Source organism: Falco rusticolus, chromosome 14 (assembly GCF_015220075.1).
Source record: "Falco rusticolus isolate bFalRus1 chromosome 14, bFalRus1.pri, whole genome shotgun sequence".
NCBI classification, from domain to species: domain Eukaryota; kingdom Metazoa; phylum Chordata; class Aves; order Falconiformes; family Falconidae; genus Falco; species Falco rusticolus.
The window spans coordinates 4,029,749-4,047,016 of NC_051200.1; the positions used below are offsets into that span (position 1 = coordinate 4,029,749).

At 41.8% G+C, this 17,268-nt stretch overlaps 1 protein-coding gene across 2 annotated transcripts in view; it reads left to right on the forward strand.

Moving 5' to 3' along the window:
* DCX (doublecortin) overlaps window positions 1-17,268 on the forward strand; it is an 85,280-nt gene that overhangs the window by 44,557 nt on the left and 23,455 nt on the right. Inside the window, exons 4-5 of one of the 2 annotated variants that reach the window (XM_037408330.1) lie at window positions 11,971-12,073; window positions 16,050-16,187. In XM_037408330.1, the coding sequence (XP_037264227.1) occupies window positions 11,971-12,073; window positions 16,050-16,187 (241 nt within the window). The remainder of the gene's footprint in view (window positions 1-11,970; window positions 12,074-16,049; window positions 16,188-17,268) is intronic. The other variant, XM_037408331.1, reaches the window with a different exon arrangement.

Below are 17,268 nucleotides of genomic sequence, written 5' to 3' on the forward strand. Positions count from 1 at the left end.
TGTCACACCAGCAGAAAGGATCCGTTTATCATGGAAATGACATAGTCAGTCTGGAGGGGTGAGGGCTGGGGAAGAGTTGGAGAGGCAAGGATAGGCGAAGAGCTGATGAATTCATGCAGCAATGGGGAGAAAAGGAAAAAATCCAGATGTATTATTTCTGTGGTTAAAATAAGAAAAGCAGTACCCAATTATCCCTGAGACAGTGCCTAAAGGGAATGTGAATATGTACAACCATCTGCAGCTGGCTGATCTGTGAGCTCATGTAGTCACCTCGGCACCTGTAGAAGTGGAATTTGCTGTTTCTTAGGGATTGGGAAAGAAACAGATACAGTCTGCTTGTAAGTCTCTGGCCATCTCCTGTTTCTCTTATCATATATCTCTTGGGGAAATCTAATAGCAATTAGTTTCTAATTGCTTCAGTAGTCTACAACTCATTTTATGAAAAATGCCATCCAAATACAATGGAACTTGCATGTTTCACAGAAGAAGAAATTAATTGCATCATAATTTTTAAAGCTCCTTTCTGTTCCCCCTTCTTCCATCACATAATACTTTGTATTTCAAAAAGAAAGATAAAATGTTAAAAAGGAACAGTGTTTTTTTTTTTTAACCAAGTACTCTTCTGCCACTGCTCAAAAGCAAAGAATCATGTGCTATACATTTATTATAATGACGTAATTTGAATGATACTCCCAAAACTAGTGTGGACCCTTTAATACCTCTCCCAGGTGCTATTTAGTTGGGGCAAGAAGGTTTTAACCTTCTGCCTTTTGGAATCCCCTTAGTAAATCAACTGCATCGTGGGATCATCTCCAAATGAAATTTGCTTGCTACACAGCAGCAAGGAGACGTGATGGGATTATAAAACAGGACTATTTTTCACTGCAGAAATGCTTGAACTCACTCCAGACAATTATGCAGCCTGCCATTTTACACATCATCTATTTCAGTATTCCTGCATCAATTACTCCATTAACATTACTGCATACTAAGCTAGAACTTGTCGTTGGTCCTGTAGACATGGAAGGGATAGGATATATTTCAAATTTTAAAAAAAAAAAAGATAAAAGAAAAAAAAAGGGCATTTTCATGTGAGGGACTTTGGGACATTCATTTCAGCAGCCTTGCTGCATGTTCTGTACAAAGTATTTTTATCTCACAGCCTGCTTAACATAGTTAATTTCTACCTTAATATGGTTTAGCTCAGGACATAATGCTGAATTTTCCATTACTCTGTTAGCTGTCAGCTGAATTGAAAGGACCTGTTAATTAGAAAAAAAAAAATAGCTTTATTCAAAGATTAACAGAAATTAGGGTGAAACAATTTAATTTTTAAAGGACACCATTTTTAATTCCCATTAATCTCCAGAATTAACAGTGTAATAAAGATCCTTGCAAACACTGAAATGTAACTGGTCAAAATGCCTTTAGGAGCTTTTACAGAATATTTCAGCAACTGAGCAACAGCTTTGATGCCACGAGTGGGGTGAAATGCAAAGCCAGTGTTAATTAGATACAGAACCGGCTGCATTGTCTCATCATCCTCAAGAATTAGGCTGACTTGGATCCATAGGCTGCAAATGAAGTTACACTGTTGGAGGACAGGACAGTTTGTTCCTTGTCAGGTTTGGAGATGCGTATTAGGAACGATGACTTGAAGGTTGAATACTTCATACTTGCATCTTTTTTACATTAAAGTTGATAGCATGAAGTAAAGAGGTTTGCTTTTTGCCATCTCCTTTGATGAGAAAGTGTTTGGCATTTTGCAGATGTTGAACAAAACAGAGAGGGACCTGTACAAAGGATGAGCTTGGTGACACATCCAAGAATTAATTAATAGAAGAAGTACCGTTAGGTACAATAAAAATATCAGAGATGTTTCAAAGGCTGTGTAGCTGGAGACCTAGACCCTGAATAAAACCAGTGCAGGCTGAGAGACAAGTATGTGCACAGGCTGAATCGACAGAATAGGCTTGTCTGGTCAGAAGAGTTTTTTAATTACAAATGAGTTAGAGTGCATCTTCCCCAGGAAAAATTGTGATAATACATTGCCATAACCCTGATTAACATATGCTGTCTACCACAAACACCAAGGAAGACAAGGTTATCCGTAGTGAAGTGTGTTGGTGTGCTGCTGTGCTGGGGGAGGCAGAGCCCGTTCAAAGCGTGCTGCCTTCAAAGCCAGCGGTGATGCCTGACTGGAACTGAAGTGTCCTCAAGCTCTCCTGATGCGCTAATAATAATGGCAAGTCTGACACGGATTTTTCCCTATCACTTATTTTGGAAGGAAGCTGCTGACGTCAGCAGGGCTCACAACTATGTCGAGGAACAACATTTCTTAAAGAGAGACAGCCTCAGTGAGTAAAATGCATCCACTTGTTACATGGAAACCAAATCTGTTCATATTTCATTTAATTTCCTTTGCCACTCTGAGTGATTATTGAACACAGAATTTCCTCTCTCATGGCTCTTGACAGCACATCACAGAGAGGCTGGAACAAAGCCTGCTATTTCGTACAACTGTGTAATCATCTTCATTTTGCCAGAACTTTATTCTGCCCGAAAGCACTGTGCAGGCATGTCACCCTCTGCTTCCACAGCTACATGCTGGGCAGTAGTTAGGCAGTTACCACTGGCAAATGGAAATGCATGAATAAATCAGTAGTGTCCCCCAGTGAGGGTTCATCTTTGGCCACTTGCTGTGCTGGGCTGAAGTCTATGACTGTACCCAGGTAGGTGAAAGTACAAAGGGATCTCTCTTTGGTAGCTGGCCAGTGTACTGGCCTTAGAAATGTTTGGGCTGAAAACTAAGCTCTTGATGCATCTGACAGTGCAATAATTAACTGGAGGAAGTATTTTTACATAATGCTGACTGATAAGAGAAAAGAAGGAGCAGGATCCAGGAACACTTATAAGACATCGAGGAGGGAGAGACTCTCACAGCGCACCCTTCTAGCAGGTTAGGAAAGCAGTGATGTTGTCTTAGTCTTTTAAGCAGACAACACACACTGCATGTGGGAGTGGGAGCAGGTCTCACAGCTACAGTTTTACTTCATCCCTTTTCCACCATTTTCCCCAACTAAAAGTCAGCAGGCAGAGGGCTGGCTGTAGTGACGCTGGTTTTGACCTTCTCATGCACCAGGTAGGTGCTGTGGCATGGGGTACAGAGACAAGGGTTCCTTGGGAAAAGCAGGGACCTGCTGTGAGACAAAGTCATGGTGTGGCTATCGGTCTCCTCCAGCCTCTCAGAGCTTGCTTACAAGCAGTAAATGCTTGGTGCAGCTTTTCAGCCTCCTGGGCCTGTTGGTCCGCTAATAGCAATACTCTTCTGTGCTCCCTGGAGATGGAGGAGGTTGCTTGCAGGCACGCAGCAAACCATTCAGTCCTGGTACAGGGTGTTTTGTTTGTTGGTGCTTTAACCAGGGTGAGGATCTGTTTACCAATGCCTCCCCATCACCATCAGTACCGTTAAAGAAAAACTCACACAAAGCTGAGCAAGAGCCTTTCTCTTTTATGAAGATATGCACAATAGGATCAGCAACAGCTCTAGGTTTTAGGAGCTTGTTGCTGGAAATCCCATTAACTGGAAATTCCAGCCCATTGGTTCTTCAGCCTGACCTGGAGTAGGTTGTTAGGACCCCTGTGCCCCTGCGTTCAAGACTCCTGTTTCAAGTAGTGTTGCTTGACCTTGGCCATATAGTCATGCTACTTCCAAAGTCTCTGATGCTCTTTTGTAGTCCAGAACTATTGTTTCCTCACAAGAATGAAGAGGGGAGATCATTAGGAATAGTGGTTTTACAGTTTTCTGAATTCTTAAGTGCTATCTGTTTTGGGGCAATGTGTGCTGGAAATCTTTCCTTTCATAGTCTTAATCTGTCACCTAGAATTTCTGGTTTTATGGTTTTTTGGCTGGAGAAAGTGTAATCTTTATGTGTTGGTGTTGATGGCTGTGCTTCTTATGCCCCCAAACTGCACAGCACATTTATCCTCAGCCTAATACTCTCATGAATCCAAGAGCAAGCCTTTCTGCTGGGTAAAAAGAACCAACAGCCTGAGTATCTGTTTCATAGTCCCCTCCATATGTATGGGGAACAGGGTTAACAAACTAACCTTCCTTCCAGAGGCTAATTGGATTTCACACAGTTTGGAAGCACCACTAATTCACCAGATATATTAAATTCAGCTTTAACATTCCTATTGGGTAGCTTGGCTATTGACCTTCCCCCCCCCTTGCTTTCTTTTTTTCCCTCCTTTTCTTTTCTTTTCTTTTCTTTTCTTTTCTTTTCTTTTCTTTTCTTTTCTTTTCTTTTCTTTTCTTTTCTTTTCTTTTCTTTTCTTTTCTTTTCTTTTCTTTTCTTTTCTTTTCTTTTCTTTTCTTTTCTTTTCTTTTCTTTTCTTTTTTCTTTTCTTTTCTTTTTTCTTCTTTTTTTCTTTTTTCTTCTTTTTTTTCTTTTTTCTTTTCCCCTGCCCTGCGCTGCCCTGCCCTGCTCTTCCCTTCCCTTCCCTCCCCTCCCCTCCCCTCCCCTTCCCTTCCATTCCCTTCCCTCCCCTCCCCTCCCTTCCCTTCTTTTTTCTTTTCTTTTCTCCTTTCTCCTTTCTTTTCTTTTCCTTTTTTCTGTTCTATTCTACTCTATTTCAAATGTATCCAATACTTAACCAAATAGGCACCTTGTGCTGCAGCCCTTTTGAGAACGGCGTTTCTTCATGCATGAAGTCTGACAAGCTGCTGTGCACATACATGCGTGAATATTTCTTATTCCACTTAAACAACCACCACAGATGCTTATTACAGAAATAATGCATATTGGTCAGAAACTGGTGTCCCTACTCTGGTTTAGTCGCATTATAACAAAATAGTCCAAGTGGACACAGAGCACTCATGATCAACATACTGTAGTTATACAGTCTAATTAAGAGGATCTACATTTTTCATCAATAAAAAGGTGTAAAAATTCCCTCTTGCATGAAATAAAATGATGCTTGATCATAATGACTTGCCCAGAGTTTTTTCTTCTGAAGGTGAGAAAGGAAGAAAAAAAATCTCTCCAGAAGAGTGGAATTTGATTGTTTAAATCAAACTACGTAGGCTTAAATGTAAACCATGGCTCTCCACGAATGCAAGTTGGTATCTCCGAATAACGTTTTAAAGAATGGAAATCTCACTGCATGTTTTGATTGAGAGGTCAAATTATGGGCCCTGAAATGTAGGTGGTAGAGATGATTTTTCCAACCCTTCATAACGGCTCACTGCAAATGCAGTAGTTGAGGGGACAGCATGACCATGGTCTTGCCAGGTTTCCACATGGATATTTGATAGCACGGGAGAGCAGAGATGGGAGAGCAGAGGAGAGTCCCCTTCCCTCACTGCTGAGTAGCTCAGAGAAGGTCTCCCCAAAGTGTAACTGCACACACCTCTGTGGTGTGGGCTGGGCATGCAGGAGCGCTCCTGCTCCATTTTTGACTGCCAACATCTCTGCTTTTTCTGCTCATCTTTTATTGCTTATCCATTTTCAGTAGTGTTTTTTCATAAAAGCGGATAAGTAATTCTCTTTCTGTGAATGCAAATGTGGAATCTATTGAGTGGGTGTGTGCATACTTTAAAGAAATAATTGAATCCAAACATCTCTTCTTTTTAAATGCAGGAAACCAAAACCTAATAAAATGTAAATCAATTCAGTGTCTGCTTTGGGCTTGCAGTCTTCAGACTGTTAAAAAAAAGTATGTATTAAGTGCTGTGCATTCCAATATCAACAACTTTATTTTCCATCATATCCCCTTAACCCTTTAAGTGTTCTGAAATATTTCTCTTTCTGGACATGTGGTGAAGAGCTTCTCAGAGAAGAGAAAGCAGTTCATGTAAAGTCTGCTCCGCATGTTCATTAACTCCCAGTATTCACTCTGGTGCATGACCTTGCTAAATCTTCCTGTGGACAAGTCTGCATGTGTTTGGTTTCTGTACCATGCTTTATTGATTGCAAACACCCAACTGATTAATTGTAAAGCACAGTTGCCTTTGTGTTTTAGGACTTTGGTTTCTCAGAACTGAAATAAACATACCACTGCCAATTTGATTTGGGGTACAGGTGATGGGGCATAAATAAGTCCATCAGATTTCTGGTTTGAGTTAAAACAGAATTTAAAAAGATTTTAATTACATTCTCAGCTCACTTAACTCTCAGTGCCTGTTTAGCTGCTGGTCTAACTTCCTTAGCTCCATCTAGCATCTAGTGCTGGAAGAAAAAGGACGTGGCCAGGCACCTAAAATACATTAATTGTCTTTAGCTGACAGATGGTCAGGTGTGTTCAATTTTATAGCAGTTATCAAAGGAACCTAGAAAATAAGAGTATGTCTCGATTCAGTTCTGCTCATGATAGGCTTTTTGTGTATACAGCATGCAAATTGTCTTCTATGGTCTTTTTGGCCTTAAAGGAAGATGTTTCTGAAGACAGCTTTTCCCCTGTTCTGAGCTCTGGAAGCTGACATGCTGAAGAAGTATGATGTTTTAAAGAAAGCATCTTTGAGCATAACCGTTAGATATGCAGAAGCTTAGGGAACAGTTTGAAGCTACCTATGTACTCTTACTGATTTCTGTTCTGCTATACAAAGTCTTACAGTGGCGGGACATTACAGAGGGAACAGTTATCGTCGTTATGACTAAGGGGGATTGGAGCATGGGAAGAAGCCTTGCACTAGCCCTCACTTACCCTAAGACTTGCAGGGAGTCAAGCAGTTGGTTAAAGATGACAGCCCCCCAAGATGGGAGATGTTTGGGCCCCAGGTCAAACCTGTGGTGGTATTATACTAATTCTCCTTTGCCAGACCTCTGCTGGACTTTTTGACAGAGGTATTTTGTCTTTCCATGACGAGAGGAAGAGCTGGGAAGCCTGGAAGCAGGACTGTGTAGGTAAACCGCTGTTCTGAATGATTGCTAGCTGTACTGCCTGGCCGTTGTTCAGCCTTGCCTGTCAGCTAACAATAGGAACCTGTGATAAAGGCATTTCTCAGAAAGGTGAAAAAGGCAGTTCAGTTAACCCTCCTGGTGATGTATTCCTCTTCAGAGACATGCTCTGTCATCTTCTTAGCAAACAGTGATGGCCCGTCCAGGCTACCAGAGGCCTCCTGCTCAAGTGGCAGCCACAGGAGCTGCTGGGCTGGATCAGCGGTGGAAACTGCAGAGCTCGATCCAGCAGTGAAAGCAACCCAAATGTGGCTGGGCCCGTGTTACTGCTGCGACGATGTTTGTACTTGCAGAGAGTGGCAGCAAGGGCAACCCGTTAGCTAGCTGTGCAGACATAGCGGACTGCCTTCTGCACATTATGGGATGGAGCAAAGGGAGATGGTTCATCATAACCCCCTTTTAAGAAGTGTTCTGCACAGGTAGGTGATTCAGGCTAAGGCTTAAGTCTGCAGGCTTTTGATTTCTAATTCTTTAAAATTATATAGTTTATTAATGAATTACAATTTTTAAATACTGCTGCTGCCTCCTGGAGGATGGTAGAAACAGCCAGTTACTCACAGCTGTGCAGGTATATATCCTGCATATTTACTGCTCCTTTCCCAGGTGAGCTCCCAATATCTGTAGCATCACAAATATTTCAGCAAATTGTGATCTAGCAAATGTGATTCAGCAAATCACATCTAGAGAGATGCATGAGGCAAGCTCCATTTTGTCAAAATCCTGAAAAATGCTTAGGTCTACAACTACTGAATTAAAATGAATAGGAAGGCTCAACATCTCTCAGAAGGCTGTATCTTCTCTGCAATTAAAATTGCTGCAGCAGATGCTAATGGACTGTCACTGCAGAGATCACCTCTTGCAAATCCTAGCTATATTGTCCTCTCAGGGAAGGTTTTTACTAATATAAGCAAAGAAGGATTTCATTTAATGAGAAAAGAAACCACGCCTAATGAAAACCTAAGGAATTGCAAAGAGTTTTGTACTCCCTAAAATCTCTGTTAATCTCTACCAATTTCTATTTCTTCTGTAATTATATATTACAAAGTTTTTTTTAAAAAAATCAAACCTTGACACAAAGAAAAATGTTAGCATCAAATCTATTAGAAATAATTACTTTGTAAGAAATAAATTTGTGCCTCATCAACTGGAGTGTGAAGATTTAACTTCCTTCATTGGAATTGTTTAAGCTACAGGAATTGTAGAGAAAACATTTCATGCAGTATGATCCTTTTAAAGTCAATATTGTCTGTTTAATCCTGAATTTCAAATTAAATATTATCCTCCTTTAAACAAAGGCATGAACATATATCTTGGAAATCAATGCTATTTACCCTGTCTGCTGTAATTATATACACCAGTTTAAGTTCTCTTATAAATAAAAAAGCTTGTAGACTTAAAATGGAAAAAGGCAAAATCTTACTGATTGGAGGGTTTCTGGTGTCATTGCTAAGGGTGCATGATACTAGTCACCAACAAAATCAGCATTTTCAGGTAGCAGCATAGGTCCTTGCACTAGCAGGCTGCTGGTGGCCTTTGTCTTGTGCTTTAATAAACTTGTGGCTAAGAGCAAAATGCAGCATTTGAAACCAATGATTGTCAGGTTATCAGCTGGGGCAAATTTTGGTTGATGTGAGCTTTCAGGGCTTTCACGGTGTTCAGACTAATTATTGGATATAATTAGAATAGTAGATTAAAGGAAGTACTTTCAAAACACTCTAGACTGCTTGTGGGGAGACCTGTTATGTTTTTTTATTTTTACTGAGAAAACATGAGAAAAAAGACTTTTTAAGAATGGAGATAAGAAGACTTACAAGGTTATCCAGGACTCACTAAAACCCCCTAAAATAATTAATGCAGGGTAGAGGTTTGCCTTGCTTGTCAAGAACAACCCTGAAATGTTTCGTACTGGCTGCTAAGGTCTCAAAGCAGCTATCCCAGCAGAAGTCCATGGTCCTGCTTCCCACCTTGTATCCTCTTTAGCTTCATGTCCTTCAGTGATGAGCAGTATCTAGGGCTTTCTCCTGGTGTTCTTCTTTTTCTACGCACCACTTAGGCAAGCAGGCTCTCGTGCTGTGAGACCCAGCACTTAAATCACGTGTTTTCACAAAGTTTACTCCAGTGTCTTTATGTAGACAGCAATACATATGGGGCATGTCTCAGGGACACACAGTAATAATCAAGGACTTAAGTTTAATAAACAAAAAGGAAATAGAAAATACCACACACATGGTGAGCGTAAGCAACATAACTAAAGCCTCCTAACATGTGACACCTGTTATTTTCTGAATTGTGCAGTGTTTTGCACTATTTAATGAGAGTGAGGTTGGCTTCTGGCTGTCTTTTCTACCGTTTAATGGTGAGTTCTTAACAGTGCAAGTTACAGCAGGAAACCAAAGGGTAACACATCAAGCAAACGCAGAAGTTATTGTTTCCTGAATACTAGGAGCTCAACAAGTAGATTATCTAATTAATTTACAAGCCTCCAGTACTCATCCAGCCAGCTATTCATAATTATAAAATACACATAATAACCTGCTATCTGGAGGGACAAGAATGCAGCAAAGTGAATTGTGAGTATCTCTGCTTGACATGTAAGCAGGTTTCTACCCTTGTGCATGCTGGTGTCTCCCGTCGATCTGAGGGCTTTCTTGGTTGCCTGGACTTTCTTTTTGCTTGTGGTTGTTGTGGGGAGTTCAAGGACAAAATACACACTTCAACTTATGACCTGGAGGCAATAAAAGCGCCTGTGGGTTCTTTCTGATTTCATCTAAAAGGCTGGGAAATTTGTTGAACCCTTATGCTGTGCTCTAGCTTTGCGCTGTGTTTAACTGGGCAGCAGTTTCTGTGCTGAAGGGGTGAGCTAAGCAACGCAGGAGCCTTTTCCATGGCATAAGTATAGTACTTAGCATTCAGATGGGAACTTGTGTATTGAGCCAAACCCAATTATTTGCAAATGAATCGGTGCCATGCATCCTCAGGGGGAGGACTGTAATACCAAGTGCTGGTTTGAAATGTCATCTCTTTTCTGTGGGAGAATTCTCTATAGGTAACATGTTAACTATTTTCAACCTAATTTTAGGCAAACAGAAACTGGTATTCACTGAAGTTTGCAAAGAGAATTCTACCTTTGATTGAAGCCATAGATTTCAGCTTGCTCCAGTTTGAAAGTCATGCTGATGTGAAAAAGCAAGCTTTTCACTAATGCTTGGCATCATAACCAGAGCTGGCACTCCTAGGCAGTGCTTTAATTATACATTACATTAACCAGTATGAAATACTGAGCCTTATTAAGATAGCCAAATGCCTTCTTTATAGTTGATTTATTAGAGCTTGAAATTAACTTTTCACAGTCCATCTCTAAGAGATCAGTAGATATGGAAATTCAGCTCTGTCTACAGTAAGTTTCCCCAGGGTTATCTCCAGTGCTCTCTCCAGTCCCTTGCAATGCATCCACCCTCTGCAAAGACCCCAGTGCCCTGACATGCCAAAACATTGGCCATCGGCATCAGCCTCATACATCCATGATAAATGTCAGTGCCAATCTTGCAGTTCCTTGGAATATTCTCCTGAAAAAATGGAACTTTACAAATGCCACATTTATGCTGGGCTGCACCAGGCTGGCTGATGCTGGGGATGTTTCCCTCTGGTGTGTTCACAGGTGAGCATTTTTGCTCCTCCTGACACCATACTTAGTGTCTGGCTGGGATGTCAGGAGCTCAGGCTGAAGTTCTGGACAAAGTCAGTTGTATAGGTGTGCTGTGGTGCCCCTCTGGCCCTTGGAGGCAGGTGCTGTGCTGAACACTTGCCTCTTGAACAGCTACACAAAGGCTTTGAAGTTGAGACTTCTACCATTTTCTCAGTAGTGTTTTTCTCCTCTTCAGAAAAACAGCGTTACTTTCTACTTCATATGAGTTTTCAAAGCATTTTCTGAGGATGGAAGAGCACCTATCAGCTTGCCAGGAGCCTGAATAAAAGGCATTTTTGTACAAGAGATTAATGACAAGTCTGGGTGTTTATGGATCTCTCTAAAGAGCTATGCTGTGCCCGTTTTCCACTAGTCATTGCACCGAGAAGATTCAGATCAACTTTAGGTCCATGGATATAACACAATAGCATTATCTTGAGTTACTGCACGATATACTGCTGGTTTCAGTGGAGTTACCACTGGCATAGTTATCTTGCTGTTGCTGTGTGATCACATTAATTATTTCATTGGTAACTGTGACTTACCACAACTGCAACCGTGTAAAGATCTAAATGGCTCATTGTTCACACCACAGCACCTAGAAAAGCAGATGTTGAACAGGATTCTGTAGGGTGGGCAGCTCTGCAGCCAGGAACAGTGCTTTAGCATCCCATGTCTGGTGGAAAAGCAGGGAGAAGGAGACACATCTGGAATTTAAATGATGCTTGGGTGGGAAAGGTGTCCAATGATACTTTGGGTCTCTCCCTCAATGGCGCAGATAAACCTTTTGGCTTTAATACCTATCATCAAAATTGCCTGCTCAGGAAAAGTCACATTTCTGCACCTGTGCCCAGTAGCTCTTTGCATTCTTAGTGGTTCTTTGAGTTTTTAGGCTCTGTTAGTACTGAGATACTCATCGGCATGGGCAGTGGTGTCACAGCCTTGCCTGCCAACATGGCATGGGGGGCACCTCTGATGCTTATTTTAGAAGTAGCTCAGGAATGCCTGTGTCATTCATTAAGGTAATTAATGTATTCTGTCAACTCCTGAATGGATTGGAAATGCCATATCTCACAGAATTTGCAAGGTAGTTGGGCTTTGGTTTGGTTTTGGTTTTTTTTTAGTGTTTTTATTTAAAATTACACGTTTACACTTGACTTTCCCAGAGAAGTTGTGTTGTGCACCAGACTTACAGGGGGTAGGACTGAATTACCCTGGGACAGGGGGAACAGCAGAGAGGCAGCTCCCTCCTGTTTAAATTAAAACTAAGCCACATCAGAATGTTGCCAATTAAAACTAAAATTAATGACTTTGCTCTCTCTGTAGGTGACCTGTCTCCACGATTTCTTTGGGGATGATGATGTGTTTATTGCCTGTGGTCCAGAAAAATTCCGCTATGCACAGGATGACTTTTCTCTGGATGAAAGCGGTAACATCAAACACACACTGCTCCAGTCTTGTGTTTTTATTTGTTTTCTATTCGGTTGCTTGTATCAGATAACAATGCTGCATGCTTTTGTTCTGTTTTTAAAACCTAGCACATGGAATTTCACATCCTTCTGTGATACTTGTACAGTCAGTGGATATTATAATCAGGCAAATACTGACTGAGGTAGCCCAAGTCAGAATAGATGGATTTCTACACCATTTGACATTTACTGCAAAAGCTGCTCATGTATATCCTCTCAATTTCATCCAGTTGCAGTCAGAAAGATACTTTTATTTATCTTGAGAACTAAACAGCAGAAGGACTTTTGTCCTTACATACACACGTGAATATTAAAAATTGAACTGTTAAAAGAAAAATCACTCCCTCCACGGCTTGCTTCTGCTGATTCAAAAAGCAGGGCAGTAATTCCCTCTTTAGGGGGAGGACTGGGACAGCACCATTATTTGTCTCTGTTGCAACTGCAGGCACAGATCTGTAATAATGTGAGTCTCTATGATCAATTAAGCCATAAAATCTTTTATTTCACAGAATATGCAGAGCTTGCTTGTAGCTATTACCACCTACCCTACCTGGCAACTGTATATACCAACAGTGCAGGCTGTCTGCTGGTGCCAGTGAGTGCAGCAACAGTAAATTAATGTAACTTTTGCCATTTAAATTAGAAGAAAATGTTGTCTCCAAACGTTCAGGCTCATTTCCCAAAGCTCTAGGTATCCTGTACAAGGAACAGGAGTCCCATGCTGTCTTATATGCTAGAAACTAGCTTGGCATTGAAAAGCAAAGAGGACTTTTGCTGTATACCAGGAAGTTAAGCAGACTAATCTTCAAATACTGTATTTTTATGAATGCTTTGCAAGCCTGATTTTATTTGAGGCTGTTACTTCTGACCTGTGTACTCCAGATGAACCCATCTGGTGGTCTTGGGTAATTCAAAGAAAGTTTCCAAGGTCCAGCTGGAACTTTGCAGGCAGAGAATAAAGCCTGTGTCAGGCTGGGGAAGCAATATGTAACCTGAGTTTCATAATTTTTTTTAACACTCAGCAGTTGAGTCAGCTCCATGGGGAGTTCCACACTGTAAAACAGTTTGGATGCAGTCCTAGCAGAACAACTTGATGGGAAGCCCAGCTTTCTGACTACACTCCTGGTTATTACTGATTTTTCCAGCTTGGAGTTCTCTAGCAAAAATATGCCAAGCCTGCTGTTGGGAAGGCACCGAGTAACTGCAGCTCTCAGTGGTATTTTTAGGGGAGCAGGTGTGCCCTGCACCTCTCAAGAAGCAGATGAAGAGCTATTAGCCAGCAAAGTTTTCCCATTATACACCCATCATCTTCCCTTGTTATGAGTCAGATACTGCAAGGAGAACTGTTAGCTCTGAGGTCTTGCAGATAAATGTCACTTTTTAAAATCTCCTCTGTCATGGAGTACTTTTTCTTGCCTGTTTGGATAACATGCACTTCAATTGCTGGTTATTAAGTTCACTCTGGCAGGACATCAGGAAACAAAATGAGAAATAACTAAGAGAGGATTATGTCATCTTTTTCCCCCGACTGCCCACCACAGCTTCTGCCCTGTAATCCCTGGTGCTGAGCACCTTTCAAATGATGTTGCTATGTCTCATTCTTAACCACTGGTTTCAGCATCAGCCCATGGAAATGTCATGCCCCCCGTGGCATCTAGAGACGTGTTTCCAGTAACTTCAGCACAGTCAGGTTTCCACCCTTGGAACCTTGTTTCAGGATGCTCAGTGATTGCCTTTGGAGTACTGACACTTGCCCACAGCTGAGCTGGAGGAATTCCTCGGAGTCAGCCTTTCTGTGCTGGAAAATGCAAAGCTGAGTTTCTTTTCAAGGAATTACTCCCCTGGGAAGAAAATAAATTTGAAATCTTTTAAGACACAATATAAAGTAGCTTTCCTTTTTAGGTTTATTTTTTAGGGAGTAATTCAGGTGACCAAATATAGATGTCTGACACCCTTTGAAGCCCCCCTTGGGTTCTGAGAGATACCCATGTGATACAGGATTGACAGATATCACACGGGGGCACCAGCAGACCCACTCTGCTCTGGGGAGGCTGTACTCTAGTGTATCTCACATAGCATTTTGTGCCTATGGGCAGATGAATCATGCTCTAAGATTCAAATATTGCACTGTTTTTATGTAAGACCATTGAAAAATAATATTTCTCCAGTGACAGAAGATGAGTTTTCTCTGTGTTTTGGCTTGGCAGGTTAACGCCATGAGCAGTTATTTGCATACTCTCCCCAGTGGCTATTTCACAGTGTCTCATCAAACACTATATTCTTTAGTATTGAGGATAGTCTACTTTCCATACCCCCCCTCCAAGTCATTGCTGCTCTTCAAGTATGGAAAATCAGGGCTGTGCCACTGCTGGAGCCCTACAAGCTTTTCTGTGGCATCACCTGTGAGAAGTCAAGTAGCTCTGGAAAAAACCCACAACTATTTATATCACTGATTTATAGTTTCCAAAACTAATTTAGCAGGAGAGAGTATAAACTCATTGTAGGTTTAATTATCACCATGCAGTATCCCTGGAGCACAGGGCATCCTCTCTTCATATTCTTGTACTGCATGACCCAACAGCAAACTCTCTTGCAAACCATCTGGAAGAAGAAGAGACTGACTCTTGGGTGTTCTAGAATGAGGAAAGCCTGGGGAAAAAATTAAGGCAATTACAATTTCATAGATATACTGATATATAAATAAATAACACATCCATTTAGGTCAGACAACTTGTTTTCGGTTGACCAATTCTTTATCCGCTATGTGCTGCTTTAGTTGATTCCCATTAGGGAATCCAGTCAAGGGAGCCCTCGGAGCCCTCAGCCCAGCCCATGCATGCTGAGCTGAACTTACCCACAAAAACGTCTGTATGAGGAACACCTAATTCACGCCTGTAAAAAAGACCTACTTTTCACACTTTGGTGAGGACGATTTGTTGTAGGAGATAAGGTGAGGCCAGTTAGCATTTGACAAAAAGGAAATCCCCTTTTAATTGCTGCCTTCTTAACTGAGTTAATAACTTGAGGGGTGGAAAGTGCATTTTCTGTTAGGTCCCAATGTAAATAAACCCTGGTTTTGAAGATCTGGCATGCCTGAAATCCAGGGACACACAGAGGTTTGTCAGCATTTCAGTTCCCTTCTGCAGGACACTGTAGGTCATCTTTACATTTTTCACTCTTCCTGGCCTATTTATTTTTTAAGAAAACACAGTTGGGCTTCTCATCTGCTCATGTTTTCAAGTACATAAATCTACCAGACTGGTTTATACAAACCTTTCTGAAAGGCATGAGTAGCCAGCGCAGAGGACATATTTTGTAAAACCACTTTGTCATCTTTGCTTTCTGCATCTGAAAAGTTGCAGCTTGTTGAAACCACAGAAGAGGTTGATTCAGGCTGGGTGGAAGCCTCCTGGGGCAAATGGCCCATCTGCCACTCGGAGGACTTTACATCGTGCCATGAGCTGTTTGCTGGCTTTCTGCACCTGCATAAATTGGGCTCCTCATACTAGGTCTTCATGGAAGGGTAACAGCAAATTAACTCTTTTTTTGGGCCTGATTATTCCTTTGATCAGTGTTGATCATTTTCATTGTGCTGACTAGTTGGTGAGAACCAAGGCAAGGGGAAGGGCAGAAAACCTTGGGTGGGACACAGGTATGAAGATGGGCCCTGCTAGGGAGCCAGCCTGATCTTGACGTGCACTGTCTCAGTACCTCCTCTAGAGGCGTAAAGCTGTTCTCCTTTTTGCCCTCCCCCCAAAAAAGTCTCCTTTCTGCTCTGGAGAAAATGTGAAGATATCAGCTTTTCCTTTGGAATTGATGTTTTCTGCAGCGCTTTGGAGACGAAGCCCTAAGCTGTCCGTGGGTGTTTCATAGCTGGTGCCCGCAGGCAGCAGGAGTAGGCAGGGACATAACCACGGCTGCTGTCTGTTCCCTTAGAGTGCCGGGTGATGAAAGGGAGCCCTGCGGCTGCCACGGGCAGTAAGTCATCTCCCACCCCTCAGAAGAGCTCAGCAAAGAGTCCAGCCCCCATGCGCCGGAGCAAGTCTCCAGCCGATTCAGGTAACCATCAAGATGGTGAGTGATTGTTTTCTGGTGTCTGAATATTAACTGTGCTCAAGAGAAAACCACATTGTGTGTCTTTGGATACACTGACCTCGGGTGCTTGCATATGAAACTTTGGCATCTTTCAAAAAGAAGGAACTGGTGCTAGTGTACAGTGGCACTTAATAGATATTGGAGACGAATTCTCTGGTTGGTTAAGTGCAGTTGTGGCTTTAGGTTATACCAACCACTGTCTCACAGCCTCCTGCCCTAACAAAATTTTAGAGGTTTCCATTTCTCAGGCAGGAAATCAAGGTCCACAGTGCTCCCATATGTTCCCTACAGGTACAGACTGATTTAGAATAACCTCCTGTGCAATGCAAATGTTAATTATTGCACAGGTCAGAAGTGTCCCCTTCTAATCATTATTTAAAGAAGACCAGTGACCTTGCAACTGGAGAAGTGGTGATGGGTTCATTGATGTGGATCTGAGACATTTGTTCAGTAATAGAAGAGAAGGAAAATGGGAATCTTAATTTGCTGCAGCAGCTTGCCCCACTTGAGATGCCTCTCTCCCTTTTCAGTAGCAACTGGACTGGTGGTGTAGCGCAACTGGACTGGTGGTGTAGCACACCTGGAGAGCCCCAAAGCCTATAAATTAAAGGCCAGGCTGAATATCATACTTCTGGTAATTAATTGATCATTTTTAGAGTCACGGAGAATTTTTAGAGTCATGATGGAGAGGGTGGACTTCGAGGTGTGTCATCTGTTTGCCTGTTTTTTTCCAAAAGAGAACTAGACATGGTCTTTCACTGAAATGGCCGAGCCACCAAATAAGCACTTCAGGGTTCCAGGAGAGCTTCATAGCTGACATTCAAGTGACCCACAGTATTAACACAGGTGATACAAAACAGAGATTGCTGTTCACTTTCATGGTACCACATTGCATATTGCATGTGAACACCACACAACAGTTGACCATCAGTAGGTATTGATTTACTGGATATAACGTTCTCTTGACAATATTCAGAAAGATTTTCCCCAGGAAGTAGTTAATTTGTTTAGGGGCTCCTGATGTTCTTCAGCTACTTAGACAGTGTTAAATTTGTTGGCA